The 25387-nt window shown below is 36.8% G+C and overlaps 2 protein-coding genes across 6 annotated transcripts in view; one reads left to right on the top strand and one right to left on the bottom strand.

Moving 5' to 3' along the window:
* LOC115221532 (transmembrane protein 145) overlaps window positions 1-6304 on the top strand; it is a 72197-nt gene extending 65893 nt beyond the window's left edge. Inside the window, exons 13-14 of one of the 2 annotated variants that reach the window (XR_003882639.2) lie at window positions 1558-1618; window positions 5532-5658. Coding sequence is in view for 1 of the 2 variants with exons in the window: in XM_029791734.2 (XP_029647594.1) it covers window positions 5532-5657 (126 nt within the window). In the remaining variant the exon portion in view is untranslated. Of the gene's footprint in view, window positions 1-1557; window positions 1619-5531 lie in introns of both variants that reach the window. The other variant, XM_029791734.2, reaches the window with a different exon arrangement.
* A 1742-nt stretch (window positions 6305-8046) lies between these two features.
* LOC115221405 overlaps window positions 8047-25387 on the bottom strand; it is a 141599-nt gene continuing 124258 nt past the window's right edge. For 3 of the 4 annotated variants that reach the window (XM_029791583.2, XM_029791584.2, XM_029791585.2), the window contains 4 exons: window positions 17608-24109; window positions 16201-16252; window positions 15183-15259; window positions 8047-11516 (listed from right to left, as the gene is read on the bottom strand). In XM_029791583.2, coding sequence (XP_029647443.1) covers window positions 11399-11516; window positions 15183-15259; window positions 16201-16252; window positions 17608-24109 — 6749 coding nt within the window. In that variant the 3' untranslated portion in view covers window positions 8047-11398. The remainder of the gene's footprint in view (window positions 11517-15182; window positions 15260-16200; window positions 16253-17607; window positions 24110-25387) is intronic. The other variant, XR_005002817.1, reaches the window with a different exon arrangement.

Below are 25387 nucleotides of genomic sequence, written 5' to 3'. Positions count from 1 at the left end.
TTTTTTTAAATGTCGCCAACACCATTTTTCCCTAGTGTTTACTTGTAACAATAGAGATTTCATCATGGGTAGGGTTAGGGTTTTTACAGCTGGATGCCCTTCCTAATGCCAACTACTTTACAGTGTGCTGGGTGCTTTTACATGACACTGCAGAGGTACTTTTACATGGCACCCATAGGCACTTTCGTATGGCACTGCATGGATGCTTTTACACTCCCTGAGAACTATGTTAAGGATATGTGCATCTAGAGTGCTCAGCCACTTGTACATTCATTTCATGAGCAGGCTGTTCAGTTGATTGGATCAACTTGAACCCTCGTCGTAGTAACAGATGGAGTGCTAGTTAGACAGAGTACAGTTGTGGACTTTCTCTCCCTCTAAGCAGTTAGATTAGAGGAAACAAATGTACAGATGGTTACCTCATCATGAATGACCTTACAGGGCTTATGAGCTGTGACTGATTGCTTGTATTATCTTTTACCTTTTACTTGTTTCAGGCATTAGACCGTGGCCATGCTGGGGCATCACCTTGAAGAACTTGTAGTTGAATGAATCAACCTCAGTACTAATTTTTTTAAAGCCCGATAGTTAGTCTGTCAGTCCCTTTTGTTGAACTGCGAAATTATGGGTACGTAAACACCAACACCGGCCATCAAATCGTATGTGTTGGGGCACACATACGACAGGCTTCTTTCAGTTTCCTTCTTCCAAATCCATTTACAAGACTTTGGTTGGCACAAGGCTATAGTAGAAGTCACTTGCCCAAGGTGCCACACAGTGGGATTGAACCTAAAACCATGTTGTTGGGAAGCAAGCTTCTTATCACACAGCCATGCCTGCACCTATAACAAGTTCGTACAGGAGTGATTTGAACTAGGAGCATAAAGAACCAGTTATAATCGCTTGGCACATTTTTGACTGTCTTGCGATTCTGCCTGGCTGTCCTTAAATATTGAAAAATCAAACAAGGAAAAAATGTGATTTGTTGTTGAGTTTAAAGGATGCTGAGTTACTGAGCTTAAGTATTTGAAAGGATATACCTGGATTTCAGCTTATTCAGCCCTACTACATTGGTATGTTAGGATTTGCGAGATGGATTATAAGAGAGAGCTACTCACATGTGTCTGAGTAACTCAACACCAGCAACAAGGCTCTCTACAGGTCACATGACACATGTAGGTTAGACTTTCACTCTATTGAGACTCCCTATCTGAGCTTTTGTCTGTCTACCCATCTCTGTCTGTCTGTCTATCTATCTGTTTACTTTTCTATCTGTCTGTCTAAGATTTTTTGAAAAAATAATAAAATATTCTTTTGAAATTCCTTTTGAAATTCCTGAAACTGCTAAAACCCTTAAAACTAAAACTTTCATACCCCCAAGTCAATCACAAAAATTAAATTTCCCCATTCTTCATTTCACTTTTTTTTTTCTGTTTTTAACTTATTTGGTTATAATATTTCACCCACTTCCTTTAACTTGCTAAACTCTCCTGCTAACAGCATTAACGTGTTGTCTTACTATACTATAAATGTGTGTGTGTGTACTGTTCTCTGTAGGTTTAAACCCTGGAATGTAAAGAGCTGTGAAATCAACTTTAATAATTTGTTGAAGCATAAGGTAGGAGACAGGGTAAAATTATTAAGTTCACAATTTAATTATCTAACTATCCATTCAGTAATATAGAGCCTGAAGAATGCAGCCTTGGTATTCTGAGGTATTTTTCCCCCAGGTCTATTATATTTTAGTGTGGTGCATCAGATTGGAACATACATGTTGTTTGGCCTCAAGTCAGACCTGATTGAGTAGATCTGTCATTTAAGTCTTCCAGCCATGACCATCATACATTTTCCAACAAAGTGTATCTACGACTATGTAAGATATAGCTGTTATTTCTGGCAGGTCGAGTGACCATAGAGACATTCCTTTATAGACTTGCTTGGAGGTTCTTTTAGCAGCTGTGAAGGCAAAGTGAACACTAAAGAAAAAAAACTCTTGCTAGTCAGATAAATTAGGTTATTTCCCTTGCTACGACTAACGCCATCAGTTACCAGGAATAGTTGCAGTGGCAGGCATAGCATGGTGAAGCTGTACACATTGTCGATATTACACTGACATTCATATAACCATGGTATCAGGCACTTCCTGACACGCGATGTGTGTCAATGTCTAGCAGAGCATATATCAGGTTCTAAAACATTGGAAAAAAAGAACATAAGTGTATCCAAGCTGTGATTTGTGTCCTTAATTCAGGCCATAGTATTATAGTTCTCCATCACTATCACCATATTAAAATGTATGGAATCTGCAGAATGATACAATCCCTGTTAGTAAAACAGAAACAATTACATATTTGAATGAATTAATATTATAATTACTAAGCTTTGTGCCAATATAAAACATCATTATTAGGGAGATGAATTCATAAAGCATGGCCTAGATGCTGCAGGCTTCTCATCCCAGCTTGAACCAGCAGAGCTAGACCAAGGGAAAGTAAAAGGCCTGACAGTATGACAGTTTTCCTGTTCCATGGCAGTAGGCCCTTTATTTGGGATACCACATGCTGTGACACCTTTATCAGCAGCAACTTGGTGTGTTCAGCCTAGGCTCCGCTGCTCATCAGGCTGAGAAAAGCAAGCTGTCTCAGTATCTGTTGCTTTCCAACAGGTTTATGGTTGAGCCTGTGGCAGTGGAGATCTTCGGCATTCTTGGCTCCTGGACCATATTCTTGCACACTGCTATCAGGCAGAAATGGCTATCTGTGAGTGCAATTGCTGTCAGTCAGAGTGACTGTTCCAGTGCACCTCCCTTGCCATCCTCAGGGTAACGCATTTTCCATTTTGTCAGCTGAGATCATCAGGCAGTCTGAATTACAGGAAATTGAGAGAATGCCTTGAAGAATTGTGTTTTAGTGTAGAAATGCAGAAACATCCCGTACTCTTATCAACACAATATAAATAAACACTACAAATTATCCAGAGGGGAGGTATAAGATTCCATCCCCAAACTATGCTTAATACAGAGGAAAACATTTTGGCAAAGCTCCTAGCTGAAAAGTTGGCAATCATTGTCAGCATTATAATTGGAATCATCATCATTTAATGTCTTTTCCATGCTGGCATGGGTTGGATGGTTCAGTCAAAGCTGGTAAGGCCAGGGGCTGGATGCCCTTTCCAACACCAACTACTCCAGAGAGTGTAATGTGTGCTTTTAATGTGACACCAACACTGATATCAATTTTGTTGTGGAGGCCTTTGACAGATTTACCCATACTATGTGATACATCATAGAACAGGTTGGCACTAGATCTGGCTTTGATTGATTTCCGATCAATATAGATCAGTCTAAAGCATACTACAGTGTTGATATCATTTACTGGGTGCTATACAAAGCAGAACTGTTTTGGTTTCATCTGCAGAGGCTGAATCCTTACACTGTCAATCTAAAACAAAAGATGTTTAAAGTTTATTTCTATAAACTCTATCCAAAATCTCTAGACAGAAATTTAGATGTTAAGAATACAATTAATTTTCCAAATTAATGGAAGGAATTTCCATCATCATCGTTTAACATCCTCCTCCCATGTGTCTGTTTTGGCATAGTTTTATAGCTGGATGCCCTTTTTAAAACCAACCACCCTGCAGAGTGGACTGAGTGCTTTTTGTGGCACCAGCACAGGCAAGGTCAATTTTGGTATGATTTTTACAACTGGATGCCTTTCCAAATGCCAATCGCTTTACAGTGTGGACTGGATGCTTTTTATGTGGCACCAGCACTGACAGAGTCACCAAGTAACTTCCAAGACAATAAAACCTTTGTGAGGGGAGAGGGCATTGGAGGAGGTAATCTTGTGTCAGATGATGAAAGGTTAGATAGAGTATGACAGAAACAGAAATAGGTGTCTTGCCATAGAGGAGGTACATGGTTACCCAGCCAGAGAGAGAGAGATATAACAAAAATGAGGACAGAAACAGGTGTGCTACTATAGAGGAGATACATGGTTACCCAGCCAGAGGGAAGAGCAAGGGAAGGAGAGAAAGTGATAAAAAATGAGGGCAGAAACAGGTGTGCTGAAAAAAAATTATTGAGATATATAGACCAATCTTCTATATCTAGTTTTTTTGTATTCTATTTTCTACTGTTCTGATTCACTGTCCTGTTTATAAATCTTACAATACATTTTACTTAAAATATAAAAATATTTCATAAGATATTCTGCAGTGTTTAGTAAAATATCTATTTCACAGGATTTCCTGTTTTTAAAATTTTTTTTTAGTAAAAAGTATTTTTTGATATATTCTTATGGCAAAAAATATATTGTATTTTAGAGAATACTCTGTTCACATTTTCCTTTTATTAAAAAAAAATGTAAAACATTCTTCTATTTCATAGAAATGTCTTTTGTTGTTATTTGCCAAAACATTTTTTATATATTTTAATGAAACAATTGTAGATTAATGCAATTGTGTTATACAATTCATGACATTTGCTGTTTAGTTTTGTAAGAATATGAATCATGTGACCTGGAAACAAATTGTCGTTAAAAATATGACTGCATTCTCAATATCCTCGTTTTGATCAATATTGTTATTATGTAAAGAACAACCTTTCCCTTTGTGTACATGTACTTGTGTATATAATTGTATTTACACATGCAAGTAATATTCTGAACAAAGTAAAGAGTACTCAATACAATTGTAGAGTACAAATATAATAAAGTGACTACTATGCTAATGTAAACAAATTTATGGTATTTGAAATATTTTAAATACAAATTGTGTAAATTTAGCTGTAACAGAAAATATAGGTGCTGGTGGGGCAAGAAGTTTGCTTCCCAAACTTCTGGATTCAGTCCCACTGCATGGCACCTTGGGCAAATGTCTTCTACTATAGCTTTGGGTCTACCAAAACCTTGTGAGTAGATTTGATGCAAGGAAACTGGAAAAAGCCTGTGTGTGCATGTTTGTCTCCCACACCCCATCAATTACAACTAGTGTTGGTCTGTTTATAATAATAATAATAATAATAATAATGTGTACAGTGCTCAGGTGCACTACAACTCATCTAAAGTGTATATATAATTAGGTGTAGTTTCGGCGGATTTCAGAAAGCATGAGGGCCTTAAAGGATGCAGTGTCATGGCAGTCAACAACTGACGCAGGCAGTTTATTCCATGCTTCAGCAACTCTGAGCGTGAAAAAATGTTTCCGAAAGTCATGGGAGCTGTGTTGTTTTCTGACTTTGTAGGCATGTCCACGTGTGTTAGACACATGGAGATCAAAAAGGTGTTCAGTGTTGTTGGTGACGTGGTTGATAACTTTGTGGGTGTTTACCAAGTCCCCCTATAACTTAGTACTTCAGCAAAAGAAACCGATAGAATAAGTACCAGGCTTAAAAAACTATGTACTGGGGTTGATTCATTTGACTAAAAGTTCTTTGAGTTTGTGCCCCAGCATGACCGTAGTCTAGTGAATGAATCAAATAAAATATTTGATCTGAAAAATTTTTTCTTTTGTCTTTTTTGCTGTTTCAGCTTCCATCTACAACAAGTGTTAGCTCAAGAGACACATCGCTTATAGATGTCCCTCCTTCTGGTGCAAGGAAACCATCACCTCCACCATCCTATGATGTGCTCTTTAAGGCCAAAGGTGGCAGCTAAACGTTGGTTAAGAAAAAAGAAAAGGAACTAAAAATAAATGGAGAGTTATGCTTTTCAGGATGAAAACTTGACAATCTCTACATGGCCTTTGGTAGTGTGGTTAAATATTTTTCCTCCTAGATTTTTCATAACACTATATAATTCAATCTAGCCTACATTGCTTGGCTAAAAGTACAGAAGGGATTGTGGATTGATGAATTAATTCCAGGGTGACATTTGTCCTCTTTATTTTAATGAAAGTTTTTTTAATACATATTTCAGTTTTTTTTTTTTTTATTTGTAAAAATGTAATTTTTCAGATGAGATTATTTAATGTGAACCAACTGTGACAATGGGGAATTTGTACCTTCCGACATCATCAGAAGTGGTGTTAAAATCTTTGCAAAGATCTATGCATAATATGCACATTAAAAGCAAAAGTCTCTCTCTCTCTCTATATATATATAAACACATACAATTTTTTTTCTGGTGAAGGAACTTATCTGAACTGTGGTGGGTTAAAAAAAAAAATGACCTGTATTCCCTGATCTTTGCTTTCTAACCTTTTGTTTAGTCATGTCGTTTTATGTTCTGAGTTCAAATCTTACTGGGGTTGTCTCTGCCTTTCAGTCTTCCAAGGGTTGATAAAATAAATACAAGTAATATGCCATGGTTCTTTTTTTTTTTAACCCTTTTAACATTTAAACTGGGCCAAAATTTTCTACCCGTTGTCATTCTAAAAATAAATAACCACATCATTGAAATCTCAAAGCTACAGGATAAGCCATGGTTAATTCAAATCAATTTGAATAAATAAACTTTACATTTAACAGATCTGAATGCTTAAGGGTTAATCAACTACCCCCACCACCTCCGACCCTTTAGCAGTCATATTACTCTGTCAAATGTAATATGTCGGGCAAAATGCTTAACAGAATTTCATTTGTCCTTATGTTCTGAGTTCAAATTCTGCCATGGTCAACTTTGCCTTTCAAGGTTGATAAAATAAGTACCAGGTGAAAACTGAGGTTGAAATTACTGGCTGTGTCAAAATTTGAAATTATTTTGTAGGTTTGGGATTTTGATGATGTTATTGTTTATTTTTAGAATGATATTGTAGGGTAGGTGTGAGAGACCAGATCTGATTGGTTTGAACTTAGAGCAGGCAAAATATGTGCCAGATATGGCTGGTTTAAATGTGAATATGCTTATGCCAGAAATCATTACTATTGTCACCATTTTCCTCCATGGAGTTGATCTTGTGTCTAATGTTTGGAATTATAACAAACGTTTTTTTAAAGTAATCTGTTGGATTGGCAGAGTAACATTAGACAAAATACCTTGCAGTATATGTTTGAGTTCAAATCCTGCTGAGGGCCAACATTATCTTCCATCTTTCTGCATCAATAAAATACAATATCATTAAAGTTCTGGAAGAGGAGCAGTATAATCAACTCTAATCTCTATTTTCTGGCTTTGTACCTATGTCCAGTGTTGGAGATTATTAGCAAAATAAGTTGGGTGTAGGATAAAGTACTTGTTTTAATTGCATCCTTTGTAGGTTTTGAATTTGAATCTTGCCAAGGTAGGCTTTGTCTTTAATCCTTCCTTGGGCTGATAAGCCAGTCAAGTACTTGTGGATTAGTCAAATCAATTAAAAATCATCTCATCAAACTTATGGACTTGCACATAATTTAGAAAATTATTATTAAGTCAGTGAGCTGAGAGACTGGTTAGCATGCCAGGCAAAATGCTTAGTGGTATTTCGTCTGATTTCACATTCTGAGTTCAAAATCCACTGACATCAGGCTTGAAAGAATAAGTACCTATTTGAAGACTGCAGTTGATGTAATCCTCTTGCTCCCATCCTGAATTTGCTTGCCTTGAGCCAAAATTTGGAATCATTATTAATACCAGAAATGAACTATTATCAGGAATATGAATATTATTATTGGATTGGCAAAATGAATCATTAGAGCTGGAGAGTATCTTTTGCAAGTTATTATTTACATTCTGAGTTCAAACTTTCAGAAACTCACCTTTCATCCTTCTAAGTACCAGTCCACCAATCCTGTCTGTTCACAACAAAATGTGGCCTTGTGCTTATAATAGAACTCATTTTTCATCAACATTTTTATTGTCTTTAATATTATTTTTATTCATTAAACAATCAATGAAAAGTTGTATATAAATTAGATGAATACTTTCAGACAATCCACTCACAAACTTCAACATTTTATAAAACGTTTCTTTCAAGAATTATCTCTTCAGACATATGGTGAATTATAGAAAAATAAACCCCGACATTAAGGGTTACAATTAGACAATCTTTCAAACTGAGAAATCGAGGTCTTTACTAGAGATAATATTTGTTTGCTTTAATCCTCTGTTATGAAGTTGTTTTTTTTTAAATCAAATTCTCAACACAATGTTTAAGACATTTAATATCTTTGATAACATTGGTGAGTGCTGTGAACTGTGCCTTTCATGACACTAATTTGAAGTTGTTGGCTGTGACAGAACAAAAGAAAACTAAGTACAGAGATGGTTAGAGAGATAGTTTGTGTCATACTACAGAGTATTTTAAGATAGTCCTTGGAGGTGGAGGGTTGGTGATGAAAATCAAAGGAGTGTGTTTGGTGTAAAGGTTAGGAAGTGCATTGTGTTAACATTTGCAGCACACAGTGATGGAGGGAAGACATCTATGCAGATAATTTCAGGTAGGTTTCAACTAAGAGTGTGATATTTTTTCAATAGCACCAAATATGTATTTAAATAGGACAGCAAGGGTGGTAGGCACTTCAAACTTCAAGAAAAAAAAAAAAAAATTGCAAAAGTTTTGTTGAGATGAAAATACAAAGATATGAGAAATTTCCAAACATTGAACTTTACAAATATATTATTTACAAGTCATCTAACTTAGCACCATTGCTGTGTCTTGGCTGAAAAACACACATACACACAGTTCTAGCACCACTGCTTGTAGCATTAAAACACACATTCACTGTGAAGGTGGAAGTAACAAAAAAAAAAAAAAGATTTCTGATTGTGACACTATCTGGACAATCTTTCTGTTGTAATTTACAGGAATTATCTCTTATTAGTTGCAGAAACAGCTGCACTTGGTGAGAGTGTTTAATATGTAAAATAAATGTCTGATAACACTAGAGCAACAGTTCACTCACTCCTTTCATGGCTTTCTGACAGTCACCTGTTAAAGTAGCTTACAACTCCAATGTCTAACACTTATATTAGCAACTATTTATTAACTCCTATGACATCAGTGCTAGCATTGGCCAGCTCAGTCTGATCATATATATATATATATGTATATATAAATTTAAAATAATAAGGGTGAAAACTTGAATAGTAATTTAATTAATATCAATTTAAAACCAGTGGTCTAGCATATAGAAAAATCTGAAGATTCAGAAATATTATATTACATACACATATATATATATAGACAAAATATTAGAAGGTAACATGTGACCCAAACATGGTACTTCCATATGTGGTTCAGTCTGGTACACACTAATATCTCCATCCCACACTTAAAACAGACAAATAATCAGTGAATACTTGGGTGTAAAATATTACAAATCAGACTAAAAAGCCAGGTGATGAACATTGTTTACTCTCCGTTCAGCTTCAATTGACATGGTCAAAACTATTTTAATTCAAGTAGTTTATCTAGGTCGTGATTATTGAATGTTTTCTTCGTATTATTTAGTTGTTTGAGGGAGACGACGTTGGCTGGTAAAGTGGCTGCCTAAGACAATTTTAAATGCAAAACAACTATTTATGTGATGCAAACACATAACCAAACTAAGATTAGAAAATTATATTGAAGGGACGCAACTGAAGAAATTATTAGCATCGATGGAAGACAACTCTAGTAAAAGGAGATTTATATTTTATGTTAACGGATAGTTACTTGTTGTTTTCAGTAAGGACGGCATCTCTGAATTATTTAATATCTAAGCAATTCTATTTTCCTACACAATATTGAATTTTATTATACTTTAGCTAAGTACTGTGAAGGCTTACAAGGGAGAACTCTGGGGATATCGCAGGTATTGGCTTATATATATATATTTTTTTTTCTTTTTCCTTAACGTGTATTTCTAGTTAACATATGTAAATGTTAACTTTTTTTTAATGCTAATATATATTAATTATGGGAATATCTTTTTCCTGTTAGATCACTTTACAGTTTTTCATGCCAGTAAATTACACCAGCCAAAGAAAAAGGATTTTTTAATCACTGGCTGTGTAGCCTTCAGATCTGTAAAGGGTCCACATATCAGAAATAGCAATCCTTTGATAACAGAAACAATAGTGAAAAATTGAAAGCCATTAGAGAGGAATTGAGATTTAGTTTATATTATGTTTATTAGCCCCAGGAAAGGATGCAGTGTTCATAGCCCTTGCAGGCCATGCCAGGGCTGGCAGGATTGACGTCTAATGGGGAAATGTCGGCCTTTCAAAGGACTAGTTGATGGATATAATGTTTTGGTTTTATAGCTGAGACAACAGCAAGGTGGCTGGGAAGTATGTTTCACTGGCAGTTCTATAATGGTTGCCAATTCAATGGGAGCAGGAACTGTTATAGTCAAAGAGAGACCGAGCAGACTGTGTATTAGTTAGAGGAGGTGTTATGTTTTAGTTGGCCAGTTATTGTTTTAACTCCAGACCCACTCTGTACCGGCATCCCAGCCAAAAGCATCTTTTCTTTCTTTTTATTTTAATTTGACCAAATCTGTAAGAGCTACATTATCCAGTATGATTTGAGGAAAATTTGGCTGCAATAAATCAAATGACTGCATAGAAACTGCCTCAGTTTCTTGATAAGCCAAGAGCTGGACACTGGGCTCATAACCTGTATTTTATGAATTTCTCAAAAAACCTTAATTAGGGATACTAAATAAGCCAAACATTAATTCTTATTTAAAGTAGAGCTGATGTATAATTGACTAAATCAAACACCATTGTATCACTGGTATGTTAAACTGACTTCAAAGAGATGAAAAGTTGACCCTGGCAAGAAGTAAATTTAGAAATTTAGCAAGTATGAAACTAAATATCGTGTAGTCGTCTGACTTCACATAAATATATAGCAAAAATAGGAATTAAATATTTAATGGGAATACATGTAAAAAATAAAATATATTTAATCTTGTCAACCTATGGAAAAAAAAAAGCGAGGAGTAACATAAATCCATAGCAAAGTGGGGTGGATAAAAAATATCTTAAAGAATTCCCCTTAATTCAGTTAATACAACTTATGTAATACAGTAAGGGATGAGCATTAAGGATTAGCACTCAGATTAGTTAGGGAAGCATTTATCAGATGAAGATTCCACCCCTGGCACATTTCTTGGTGGGTTGTGTTTAGTGGTGATGGTGACAAAGGCACAAGCCGTAGATACTCCCAGTTCACTCTCCATTAATGAAAGGACAAATGGGGCTGAGGAAACAAATGTGAGGATGTGTTATACATGTGATTCATAGGGGAAGTGAGAGCAATGTGTTGTATGAGAGAAAAAGAGAAGGAAATACATAAGAGAAAGTTGATGATGATGGATAACTGAGAAGAAAGAAAAAAGAGATATATTCAGTAAAAATCAGCATCAATTTTAAGTGGAGAATGAATTCCAGCCAACTTCATGTGTTTTTTTTGCAGAGTAGGGGAGAGAATAAATAATGGTAAGGGTAAGATGGCTATAGGGTTTCAATCTCAGTTACTGCTATCTCTGGTTTCAGTGATCTGTAGAAGAACTTCTCTGTCGATAAATAAGTGGCATTGGTGTCATTCCTTGGTAGTTGGTGGGGATCAAAGCAGTACGATTCCTCCTCAAAGACTCCTCATGGCGAAGTCTGGAATGAGAAATTTAGGAAAACTATTGTATTAGGTTGTTCCAAAAATAATAGCAGATTTCAGAAACAATTTTATTGTGGAAAAATTAACAATAGAAATGTTTTGATTAGTCAAAGTATGAGATGCATCTATGCATCTCTACCATCAATCAACAGGATTATTTATGCCTTGTAGATAAAAACTTATTGGCTTTGATGCTAAGAAATCTTTGAAAGCTGATTCCATTTCTAGTTTGGACCTGAAAGTTTTGTCATTTAAAAACGTGTTTAAATGCTTAAAAAAATGGTAGTCAGTGGGTGAAAGATCAGGAGAATATGGAGGATGTGGTAAAGTCTCGTATCTTAAGTCTGTGAGTTTCTGGAGCATCATTCTTGCAACATGTGGCTTTGCATTATTGTGGAACAGAATTTGGCTATGCCAATTCACCAATGCAGATCACATTTTTTGCAAGTGAGCATGCATTTCAGCGAGTTCATTGCAGTAAACCTCTGCTGTAATGCTCTGATTGGCTTCCAGAAAGCTGTAATGGACAACACCAATTACAAGACCATGAAACAGTCACCATAACCTTTTGTTGATGCAACTTTGGCTTTGGCAAATGTTTGGGGGTCTCATCACAATCAAGCCTTTGACCTGATAGTGTACAGTTATCACAAAAGATCCACTTTTCGTCACAAGTGACTATTCAGTCAAGAAAAGGATCATTGGTGTTTCCCAGAAAGAGCATTGAGCAGACTTCAAAACGCTGAAACTTTTTGATTTTCATTGAGCTTATGCAGTACCCATTTATCAAGCTTTTTCACCTTACCAATCTTCTGCAGATTGCATGAGACCGTTGCAATACTGACACCAAGTGTCTGAAACATTTCTTTGACACTTTGACGTGGGTTTTGTTCAACAATTGCTTTCAATTGTTCATTATCAAGACTGCATGACTGCCCTTTAGCTTCATCTTCAAGGCTCTTATCACCACTACAGAATTTCTGAAACCACCTTTGTACTGTGTGGTCGCATGTGGACCCCTCTCCCCATGCTCTGTTGATATTGGCAGCGGTTTGGGAGGCATTGTGCCCAAGCTTGAACTCATGCAAGATAGGTAAGCAAAGGTCCTTTTTTGTCATTTTCATAATTAGGGCACCTATGCCTCAAGAATGTTTTTTGTCTGAAATAAGTAGAAAATTATTAAAGAGCATAAGTATGTCGAAATTCACCTAAAACAATTAAAATACTATGATAAAATTGCGTTTCAAAACACAACACATTATTTTCAGAACAACCTAATAATCACCTTATTTGATATTGAATGTTTTTGTTGAGCTGCAGGTCAACTTTGATTCATTCTATTATTTAAAAACATTCTGTCTGTGACTACTTTCTTTGTTGTTTCTGTATTAGAGACTAACCTTGGGAAATATGTTCTTTCTTTTTTAAGATGGTATGGTGTAATTTATGGGAGATCCTGGATGTTATATCTAGCAAGGAAACTGACTATATACGATTACCATTAATATTGTAGTCTCAGGTGAACTGGTCCAGTATATTTTTAATCAGACATTACAACCATAACCAGTCCAACTTTTTGTTATAAATTTAGTGTATCTAACTATTTTAAAATCAGTTGGTTGTAATTTGGAGTGAGATATGGCAGCTATTTCTAGCAGTCTCTGTGTCAGTGGAAGAAATTGTTATTTATCCTTTCACCATTCACATTATTCTGTCAAAAGCAATGCTTATTTAGTCACATTATTTTGAATTAACCACGTAAGGTAACTTAATTTTTGTAATGATATTGTAGGATTGGTATGAGAGGCCACATCTGGCCAGTTTGAATATATGACAAGTGGAATATTTTGGCCTGATATGGCCAGTTTAAATGTTAATGGGTTAATATGAATTTCTTTCTGCACAAGATACATATATTCTCTTGAAAAGGTTTTAGGGCTTTAAATAAACACTTTTCTCACTACCCTTTTATTTATCTTATTTTTTAATCAACCCTGTTGAGATCTGAATGAATGATTTTAAGAACTAGAAACTATAAATCACAAGACATTTTGTCTGCTTGTTTACAATCTTACAATTATCATCTTATGACTGTCTAAGACAGTTTATACTCAAGCAGTCAGCAATCACCAGATTCTTGTCCTCCATTATATGAAGAAGTGACATGATGCCAAGACACCTATCCAATCTGTCAGACCAGAATTTTCTCTTTTGGGGCCCTTCTTTACTTTCCTTCAACTGTACCTTGGAAAATTTTCCATCAGGAGTCATGGTAGGATACTTGTCCCTACAAGCAGAACTGGGTAAGCCTTTGGTGTTTAACTGTAGCAAGCACCAGTGTGCCAACCTAATTTTGATAACTTGCTGCCTGACAAAGCTGTCAGTCTTGTACTGTGTGTAGACAAGATGCATAACAGCCTTCTGAAGCATTTGTGTAAGTGTCCAGCTTTCACACCTCTACAGAAAACTGAGGTCACTCCAGGGAGTTGTACATGAGCTTCACAAGGCGAAAAAAAAAAATAATTAAAATGATGGCATGGCTTTTCCATGATATTTTGTTCACTAATAAATCAAGGACAAAGCCAATATGCAGTCACTCAATCTACTAAAAATAACAGCCAAATTCCCCACATATTTTTACCAAGTGGAAACACATTGTATAGCTCTAGATACATTATAGAAAGCCTTGAAATGGCTTTGAGCCAGGGTGAAATAACAATTACTCTATAAGAATTTATTACAGAGACAGAAGACAGGTGAAAATAAGATTATGTTATATTCAGGTTTTCAAAGGAGATCAAAAATACAAGTGAAGGGAAACTACTACAACCAGGACCTGAGCAAGTAAATTAAATTGTTTACTCACAACCACATCCATTTTGTATTGTAAATTATATTTAATTGTACATTTTTTTCTTACCTGTTGGTTTTTTTTATAGCAAATCATTACTGCACTTTATAAACAGTGTGAATGATGAGTGTGTGTGTGTATGTAATATTTATGGTGTATGCAAGTATGTGTGATGAGTGGTGTGAATATGTAATGAGTGATATTGTGTGTGTGTGTGTGTGTGTGTGGTGGAGTAATGAGTAATATGTCCTTTTCTTTGGAAAATACAGAGTAGGCCAAAGGTTCAGTATACTCTACAATTGACAAAGATGTGCTTCAATGTTTCTAAAATTGAATGAAATAATGATGAATACACACATACTTGTAAATGAATAATAATAATAATAAATGTCAAATGTTTTGGTGCATGGCTTTTGGTCCACCCTGAATAACGTGTGAAGTGTCTTGTCTTCACATCATTTTATTCCATTTTGTTAATTTTATGAACCAATTTCAACCAATGATGACCAATCATTAAATTCTTTAGACTATGATGAGGAGGAGGATGATGGCACTGATGCTGGTTGTTATGGTAATCATTATTCTCATCATCTTACATCCACTTATCTGTGCTGGCACTGGTTGAATAGAATATCAGGCAGATGGGTTTTACAGCCAGATGCCCCTCTTGTTGCCTCTCCTGACAAAAGTGTGCCTATTGTTAACTGGGATGGTAATGGTGGTGATGTAGGTAACAAAACAGTTGTGATGGATATGGATACAATGATAATGGCAATTGTTGTGGTAGTTATAAATAAAAACGTGTAGTTACCTGAGAGACATGTTTGACAGGGCATCTGTATTATTGAGACTGCTACAAGAGTTACTTTGTTTATTACAGTCATTGACCTGTGTGTTGAAATCAGAGGAGAATGTTGACCATTATATTTTTATACATACATCTTCCTCACACTTTCATATACCTCATCTTGTTTTCAAATTTTGGCACAAGGCCAGTATTCAGGGAAGTGGGAGAGTCGATTACATTGGCCCCAGAATTCAACTGGTACTTATTTTATTGACCCCAAAAGGATGAACGGCAAAGTCAACCTTGGTGACATTTGAACTCAGAACATAAAGATGGACAAAATGCTGCTAAGCATTTTGTCTAATGTGCTAATGATCCAGTCAACTCGTCACCTTACTTTCATTAAAAGCTACTGCCTCATATACTTACACTACATTAAGCACACTAGGCACACATGCTATGCACTCAGCATCAAACATTGTATTAAACATATCACTGCAACATATACATACACCACACCGAAGCCTCATACAACACTGTTTATGGCTTAAGTGATGGCACATGGCTTAGTGGTTAGAGTATCCAGCTCATGATTGGAAGGTCATGAGTTTGATTCGTGGCAGTGCATTGTGTCCTTAGACAAGACACTTTATTTCATGTTACTCCAGTCCACTCAGATGGCAAAAGTGAGTTGTACTTGTAATTCAAAGGGCCGGCCTTGTCACATTTAGTGTGTTATGGCTGAATCTCCCTGAGGACTACGTTTAAGAGTACACATGTCTGAGGAGTGCTCAGCCACTTGCATGGTAATTTCACAATAGGGCTGTTCTGTTGATCAGATCAACTGGAACCCTTGTTGTAAAAAGATGGGATGGGCATGGTAGGAATGCTATTGATCACAGGTGTGCTTGATCAGAATTGACCTGGATTAAACAATAACACACCACACAAACTAAACAATATCAACACTACAACTACACACACACACACTGGAACAACAACTACATTATTAGAAGAAACCAGTGTTAAGCAAGTTCCTTACCTGTTTATTGAAATATCTTGGTAATCTCCTGTTCCCTTCAGTTTGGCAGAATCTAGAAGTAATAAAATATTTCTTGATGGAAGAGTAGTTTTTCTATTTTGAAGGTTTTTTTATTATTATTTAATAACTTTTAAGAACCAACCATTAATCATTAAGAACCACCATTAATCTCTAGCATCACCACTTACTTCTACTCTGGCTACCATCCACTACTTCCTCTGTATCTGTCAGTGTTGGCCATCAGTTGACAGCCATCACTGTAGGCTATCAGTACATGGTCTCTAGAATACAGGTTGGCAAAGTGTTATGGACATTTCCCACAAATCATACTAAACAGCTTTCAAAGTATGACAATTTTTGTGGTGGCAGTGAGCCATGCACTGGAGAATCCAGCACAGTGCACCAAAGAATTCATCAATGAAACAACTTCGAGAAGTTGCAGTGCCTTGACTTCAAGCATGCTAAGGCCAGCACCGTGTATCAGAAAGCATGGGATACCATCATCAGCAGAATCTGTCATCTAGTGGCACCCACAGCAGTGTATTGGTTGAGAGGACAGTTTCCTGCTCTGGTCACCAGCTAGGGATTTTACTTATTTACTAACAGACATACTAAGTCTGAGTAAAAGATGGCTGAAGCATCTTTTCTAAATGGCCTTTCGGTTGTCATTGTTGTGACCACCACTACCTTTCCTTCAGTACTTTGAAGAGATCATCAAAAGTGCACATTATTAAACAAAAAGAATCTCTCAATATGATAACTCAACATTATATATCCAATAGACCAGAGCTAAATTAGTCAAAATTATACCTCTAACAGACCAAATCTTTCATAGTTATAGTCCTCTATATTCTCTATTATATCACATGCCTTGCATACACCATGTGTAGTCAGTTCTCCATACATTACCATACACCTTCACATCTTACACCTCACATATTCCTCTATATTCAATGCCATGCACCACCATACATCTTACACACAGCTCATATTGTTTTCAAATTTCGATACAAGGCCAGTATTCTGCTGTGTTTTCAATTACATCAACCCCAGTGCCCAACTGGTACTTATTTTATCCTCCCCAAAAGGATGAAAAACAAAGTCAACTTCAGCAGAATTTGAACTCAGAACACAAAGACAGATGAAATGCTGTTAAGCATTTTGTCTGGCATGCCAACAGTTCTGCTAGTTTGTCGCTTTGTACACACCTCTCAAATTGACCTCTATATTTAACCAGGGAAGACTTCTATAAGTTAATTTTGTATCTTCATATCACCCTGAATTCATGATTGATCAGATGACTGAAGAAATGATATTGTCTGAAGTTGAAAACCTATCCAACCCGTACCATTATAAATATCAAAAAACTCTAAGTGATCAACTCTCCACAAAATAAAACAAACTTACCCATTTCCTTTTCCTTCCTCCGTTTCTGAGAGACCATTATGGATCATTGAAAGCTCATTCATGTTCGCTTGATGGCCCTTAAACACTTCAGCTGACATGGTGACAACACCTTGTAGGTGTGACTCATCCACAGAATGGTATTGAGATTCAGGAAGAGTTTGATCAGAACCACTTAATGATAAATTAGTCAACGAACTCTGGGAGTAGCGAGTGTAAGTTCGTGTATCAATATCATTCTCTGAGTCAGTATGAATGACATCATCACAGCTATCAACCTGGGTGTGATTTTCAGATTCATTGCTGGTGGCATAGTCATCAGTGAGAAGGTTTGGGATGGATGACTGAAGTTGCAGCCATGTGTTTGGACTCAGTTCTGATGAGTTGTTCAAACTTTCATTCTGTCTATCAGAACTGACTGTCTCCTGGTCTTGGTGACACAGTAAATGAGGTTGATCCATCGACGAACTGAATCCACTAACGATAGAAGAACTGTCTTCATTAGTTTGATCCTCAGCTACTGAGCTATTTGGGTCATCAGTTTCAGTAGGGGTTGTACCTTCATCTTCATCGAGGGTATCTAACAGCATGTCAGTCTGTGCAATACAGTGGTTCACTTTCTTTTCCAGATATTTTACAGTAAAACTGACAGGAAGATATTTCAGGTTGACCATGTCCATTATGTCTAGTTGTTCCTCTTCCCATTTCTTGAATTTCTTCTCCAGAGCTTGTTTCTGACTTTGGTTCTCCTTCTGACGTTGAGACAAATGTTTTGGCTGACTTTTGGCCGAAGATTTCTCTTTTGAGATCATCTTTGAATACTGTTGATTCAGTTTCATCACTGTATCAATATCATTGTTCTGGCTACAATCAACCATCGAACTACCATCGTTACTCTTTTCAGTACCATAATACTCCACTCTGGCACCAATATCATTTGCCACATCAGAAAATGATTTAGTCTCAAGGCCTTCACATGTGAATTGAGTGTTTGGGGATTTTGACTGTGATGATTTATATGTAGGAAGGGTTAAACTTTTGTTAAATCTGTTTTGTTGTGGTCTGTCGGAAGGTGAAGTTAAATTAGAAAGTGTCCTATACTTTGGTCGGTCTGTAATAGAATTGGAACTGGAAGGTTGTTCCGTAGGGGAAGACTTCACAGATTTAGTTAACAGTTCAAGGTATTCATCAGTAACACCGGACCGTTTTAAAGAAAGGCTGAGTTCCTCATTATAATAATCTTCCATATTCTGATTGTCAGGATAATCAAAGGCATGTCTTGGGTCATTATTGTAATCTAAAAGATTTGAAGAACCAAACTTATATCCTCTGGGTAGGGTGGCATATTGTTGGAATGGTGGTTGTTGTGGTTCCCAAGCTGTGTTTTCCTGGAAAAATGGTTGATTAGGGGAGTGACTCAGGCTACTGCGAGGAAGAGTATTGTGTCTATTTAATGGGAGCCTGACCCTGGACATGTCATTGGAAGCAATTGTCATTGACCGGAAGCGATGTCTAGGTCCAGCACCTTGTTGGCTAGCTACATCAGGGTTCATGTAATTGTTTCCATAGGAATGACCAGAGAAATCCTGACAGGGAACATGAGCTCCTGGGGAAGGGTTTCTAAAGTTTGAATGTGGCCAGTTGGGATTGACATGGATATCATGAACAGTGGAGTCAAGGTTATACTCTGAGTAATTGATTATATCTTGCCAAGGTCGCTTATTGGCTGAAGGAGTTGTGTATTTCATACTGTGATAAGACCTATCAAAGTTACCATTTGGTAAAGGAGATGACTGATTAAACTTGAACTGACGACTAAAATCAACATCATTCTTGTAAGGGGTCGAGTGAAAATGTTGAGCTGATCCAACAAGGTTAGGGTTCAAATCATTAGGAGACCTATGATGCTGACGAGCTGCATTTGGTTCACTGGGACTATTGGATTGATATCTGTAACTATGGTAATGTTGAGCTGGAGCCTGACAATCTTCCCTGTAGTTGGGATGTCCCTGAGGGTGGTAGGTGAATGAGTCACACATATCTCCTTTAAAGGCATCCAGGGTTGAAGAATTCGAACCCAGAGTACTTGTGTCTGGCTTCAAAGGCAGATATAACCGTTTCTTCTGCTGGTGTAGTGAGGAATAAGAATTAGGGTTGGCACTCCTATTTATATGGAGTTCACTTGGCTGAGAATAATTACCATTTGTGTAAGCCCTTTGCTCCTGGTTAACGATATTCTGCTGTGCTTGGGTCATGTTAGGAAAATATTCCCTGGAGTGGTTTTCTTTGTCAGAGAGATAAGACTGTGGGTAGCTGTTGTCTGGTGCACTAATAAACATTTCTGCACTTGGCACATTGGGCTTACACTCTGTTTGTGTTGAAGTGTTACATTTCAGATTATTATTATTAAATGATGTTGCACTGGACTCAGAAGCAGGGCTTGGCAATGATGGATCAACAGTCAAATGCTTTGTTAAATTTTTTAAAAGATTTGTTGTTTCTAACATGAGAGCAGGCAATGAATGTAATGTGCCAGACTCTGGAATTAAAAGAGGGATGTGGATTGGAAATGGCATGCGATTGGATGCTTGTGAGTCTTTCAAGATTTGGTCATGCAAAGGAATGGTGAAATCAGGAGCCAAGCTGGGTTGGTTTTCAGTTTGTGTTGCACATTCATTCTGGCTTGTTTGGATTCCAACTGATATTAATTTTGGTTTATACTTCATTGATCTCTCATCTTCAATAGCTATTTCAGAGGAAAGACTTGGAGATACTGACCGATAACTGCTGGGAGATGTTGGGTAGTCTGCAGGTAAATCTGTAGTGGATGCTGACTTGGAGTGAGGAAGCACTGGAAATCGGTTACGCTTCCCTGAATGATGATATTGTGAAATATTATCTTCAAATACTGATTCATCATCATCATCATCGTCATCATTTATAAAACTTGAATTGTGACCAACAACTCCCTTGATATTTTTAGACTTTACAACTGTTGCCTTCATATATCTAAAAGTAGTGTCAGCACTGTCATCTGTTGAGGACCAACCACTATTTGGGGCATGGTATTTATATCTTCGTTGCAAGTTTTGTTCTTTTGCATCAACAAATTTTATCCGGGAAGACTTCTGACCTGCCATCTTAGTTGGACGAGACAAAAACTTTGGTTGAAAGTTTTCAACTCTTACCTCATCATCTGACTTGAAGTATAAATATCCATCATTGTCATCATTAATTCCAATTAAATCTGGCTCATTTATCACATCAGAATGGTGCCAATTATCATTGCCATGGCGACCACTGAAACCAGAATGAAGTGATGATATATCAGAGGGCAAGTCTCGCTCCAATTTCTCAAATTCTTCTTGGGATAAGTTCACCATACTGCCACCAGTATGATATTGCCCCATATACAGTGAAGCAGAAGTCGGAGATGAAGATGCACTGGATGAGTAAGAATCCTGTTTCATCTCTGTTAAAGCTGGATCAACAGTCTCAAATTCTGGATGTATTTCTGCAGCTGAGTCTTGGTGGGGGTTACACAACTCAGCAGATTGGATGGGAGTATTTGCAAGAGTTTTACTTGGGTTTAATCTCCCAGGTTCAGGATATTTAGAGATCATTTCATCATTACTATGATTCTTACAAGTTGGCTGCAAATCTGAGGTGGTTACTTTGGACAGCCAAACATTTAAGCCATCAACTGAAATACTTCGTCCAATACTATATGGTCTTACTTTCAGCAGGGATCCAACAAAACTACTTGGAGATTTACACCAAGGGAATAAGTCTAATGGTTTTGATGGTGTCATTGGGTTATTATTGGCACATGATGTAGATTTATTCACTTCAGGTAGATCCAGATGAAATAGTCTGTTAAAATTCCGATGGTTATGATGGTTATAATGATGATGAGGATGGTGACTACAGAGCCAACTAGGAATATTTGATGGCTGTGGGGAAAGAGTGCCAGAATCTACATCTGTAAGGTCTGAACTAATTGCAGAATCACTCATACATTTGGTCATATTCTTCAGTTTAGTCTCTCTCCTCAGACCATACAATCCTAAATTACAAGTGACCCACTCACCATTACTTGATCTTGAAGATGGTGACCCAACCACTGAAGAATTACAAGTCAAATGGTTGTGATCAGTAGGAGTCTTCTGGTGAGAGTCATCAATTGTATTGGTAGAATCCTTCACTTTACCATTTAATACAACAGTTTCCTGCAAGTCAGTACCTGTTTGCAAACACTGCCGACAGCCATCATGTAAGATACTTCTACTGTCTGATGCAAGTGTTCCCTTACTTTTTAGAAGACACGTTTCATTAGAATGGTCATGACTTGCTCTAATGCAAAAACTGGAACCAGATATTAGAGATTCCTTTCTGTCTATGCTGTATCTTGGATTGTCTTCCAACTCTGTTTTTCCAACATCAAGTGAATGAAGCAGTGAATCTTTGGCCAACTTTGAAGAACTCTTTGAGTTAGTCTCTGATCTTGGAATGTTTGAGTTTGAGGAAGAATGATTAAAAGCTGCTCCTGAGGGTTTTTCTTTGGCCAGACCAGCACTGTCAGCACAGAATGATTCTGTAGTGATCAAAGAATCAATTTGATCAAAACCTTTGGTGGCAGGTAAAGTTTTACGGATTTTGGATATTTTGTAGTCAGTAGACTCAACATTGTAAAACACATCAGTCTCTTCCTCACTGACTTTCACAATGTATGTGAGAGGACAAGCTTTGCCAGCATTGTCATCACTGAATTCTGTCACTAACTCAGTTCTGGCAGAACAGTGTGATAGTTTGGTTGTTTTATTTGGCAGAGACACATTGGAACCAGGATCTTGATCCAAGTAACTGCTTCTTTCCTCATGGCTGTGAGTGGAAATGATGGGTTTGGAATTTCTAACAAGTGGCGAGTCATTTGACTCTTGAAGAGGATGGGTCATTGATGGTGATGATAATGATGATGATGAAAGACATTGGCCAATGGGCTTTTTTTGACATTTTGTATTGGGTACAGGTTTACATTTTGCTTCAACATCTTTGTTCTCGGGTGCTATTCTGACTGGAAGACAAGTGTCTACCTGGTTCTCACCTAGATTACCTTCCAGATGACAACTATTGGATGCAAGACAAGATTCTTCAGGAGTGACTAAAGATTGGTCACTTGGTGCATTGACTAATCTGGAATTTAGAGCAACTTTACTAGGTAAGTTTTCACTTTTGGTCCTTAATCTCATCTCAGAGCAGTCTCTTCCATGTAATGGTTCAGCATTCTTTGTAGCAATTAAGTCAAAATCTGTTTGTTCACTCTTTCCAGAAACCATAGATTCTTTTGATCCTGTCAAATTCTTATCAAAATCTTTTTTAACATTTTCAGTTCTTTCAGAAGAAACAATGTGTGGTATATTTGATGACTTAGTTTGGCTCTGTTGACTTTTGCAAGGAGGACTTTGGCTTTTAACACTGTCTACTTTTGAAGACTGTCTCTTTTTCATTTCACTGAGAACAAACTCAGAAAGTCTGTTAGACATGCAACTATTTTCAAAGACTTCTTCTGACTGGTTCTGAGCTTTGCCTTCTGGCCTCACAGATTTCTTATCAGAAATTTTACAAAAAACTGCTTTATTTCCAAGTTTTATTTCAACAGTTTCTTCTGAGTCACTTTTTGGAACATTTTCAAGACAGTCCTGTTTGTCTAGATCATTTTGACAACAGCCTGATTTTACATTACTTGGTTGTTTTGCTCCCTTGATTTCAGAGCTGATGGAATTTTGTGCAAAATTGGCTGGGTTTAGGCAAGAACCTTCCACCACTGGATTAATTAACTGGTGCGAAGGGAATTCAGGAGAATCTTTTAAACCTAATGATATGTTTTCCCCATAAATATCATCCAACTGAAAGAGAGTTTCTTGAGTGTTTCTACCTGAAGGAGATTTAGCTTCAGGTTTATCTGGAGATGAAGCCATTTCCATTTCAACCACTGGACATGTTTCTTCAACTGACTGACCACAATATTGACCACTCACTGGCTTTAGGCTATCCACCTTAATATCAGGCTTAATAGCCACTTTATTTATACTACCTGGTTTTAAGTTGTCCATCTCGATGGCATCTCGCTTGGTGGGAATTTTGCTTGTACAAACTTTGCGAATATCACCCAACTGAAGAATCTTCTTTGGAATCTGAGATATAAGATTTGATGACTGAGCTGGAGAATGGTGGCACTCAACTGAAGCTTGAGCTGTTGGATGAGCCAGAGTATGACGGCATTCAGTTGAGTTTTGATTCGATGGTTGATCTGAGCAGCACTGACCATCAAGTGTAGCTTGAGTATTTGAACCAGAATCGTCCACAGAATTCTTACCGCCAACTCTCCCACCACCAGGACTAACTTTACTGTTACAGGCATCAGATGTCAACTTTGGAGAAACACTTTCAGATTTATTCATGGATGAAGGCTCAGCCAAAACTTTGGTGCCCACCTTGAAGATAACTATACACAGAAAATAAAGAAAAAGAAAGGAAAAAAACCCAGTTAAAACACTGTTCAAAACAATTAGTCTTTCTTTGAGAAAAAGAAATTATTTCTACATTGACATTTTTTTACATGAGAACTAATAAGATAACTATAAGAAGTTACCTTGTTGGTCACTTGATCTGCTAGAAATAGTAGCCTAAGACACCTCAATATATTAAAAAAAAACACGCTGGTCAATGTAGCCTTAACCCTTTTGTTACCAACCCAGCTGAAACCGGCTCTGCCTCTGAGTACAAATGTCTTGTTTTCATAAGTTTTGAATTAAAATCTTCCACCAAACCTTAGTCACAATTTATGTTCGTAACACTAGCTGAATGATAACTAAGTTATTTTACTAAATGTTTTGTTGTATTTAAAGTAACTGAAAGAAATACAGAGCATCTCAAAATAAATACTCTAACAAAAGGGTTAAATATTGTTGCTGGACTGTCTTTGATCATTGATCTCTCTGATGAGTTCTAAACAACAGCATGAGATATTACAAGTTAACTCTTGAGCATTTAAACCAGTCATATCTGGCCCAAATATTCTACCTGTTTTAGCTCCAAACTGGTCAGATCCAGCCTCTCACACCTACTCTACATTATCATTCTAGAAATATGAAATCACATGACTGAAATTTCGAGGCTATGAGATAAGTATCATTAATTCAAAATAATGTGAATAAATAATTATTACATTTGACAGAATAATCTGAATGCTAAAGGGTTAAACAGGGGCTACCTCTTCTGATCAAACCGTATGTCCTTATAATTTGAATTCCTTAAACTAGCAGTGGTTGCAGCAAACTCACTCTATGACACTCTACCTCCTCCTCACAAATACTTAAAGATGACAGTAGACATGTCACTTACTGGTACCTTCACAGGGTGAGGGTCTGTTAGGATAAGAGAAATCATTAAGCCAGTATTTGTGTTCTTATTTTAACCCCAGGTCAATCCTATGATCAGAAGCATTCCGACCATGAACATCCTACTTTCCATTTTTTAAAAGACTATGTTTAGGGAAAATATTCACCATTTAAAAGTGGATGATGCATTAGAACACACAAATACTGTGATATTTACCATAAAAGCACATCATAGCTATTGCCAGTGGCAGACAATTGCTGCTACTTCCGCTGCCAGGACTACCAGATCATGTGATTTCAGCCTCATTTGGCCTTGTCAATGACAGACACCTTGCTGCTAAGAAATAGCAGTAACTGCCATGGTAGCGATATACATAGAAATA

The sequence above is a fragment of the Octopus sinensis genome, linkage group LG18 (genome assembly GCF_006345805.1).
Source record: "Octopus sinensis linkage group LG18, ASM634580v1, whole genome shotgun sequence".
NCBI classification, from domain to species: domain Eukaryota; kingdom Metazoa; phylum Mollusca; class Cephalopoda; order Octopoda; family Octopodidae; genus Octopus; species Octopus sinensis.
The sequence above is the reverse complement of the archived record's forward strand: the minus strand, read 5'-3'. Positions and strand labels throughout refer to the sequence as shown.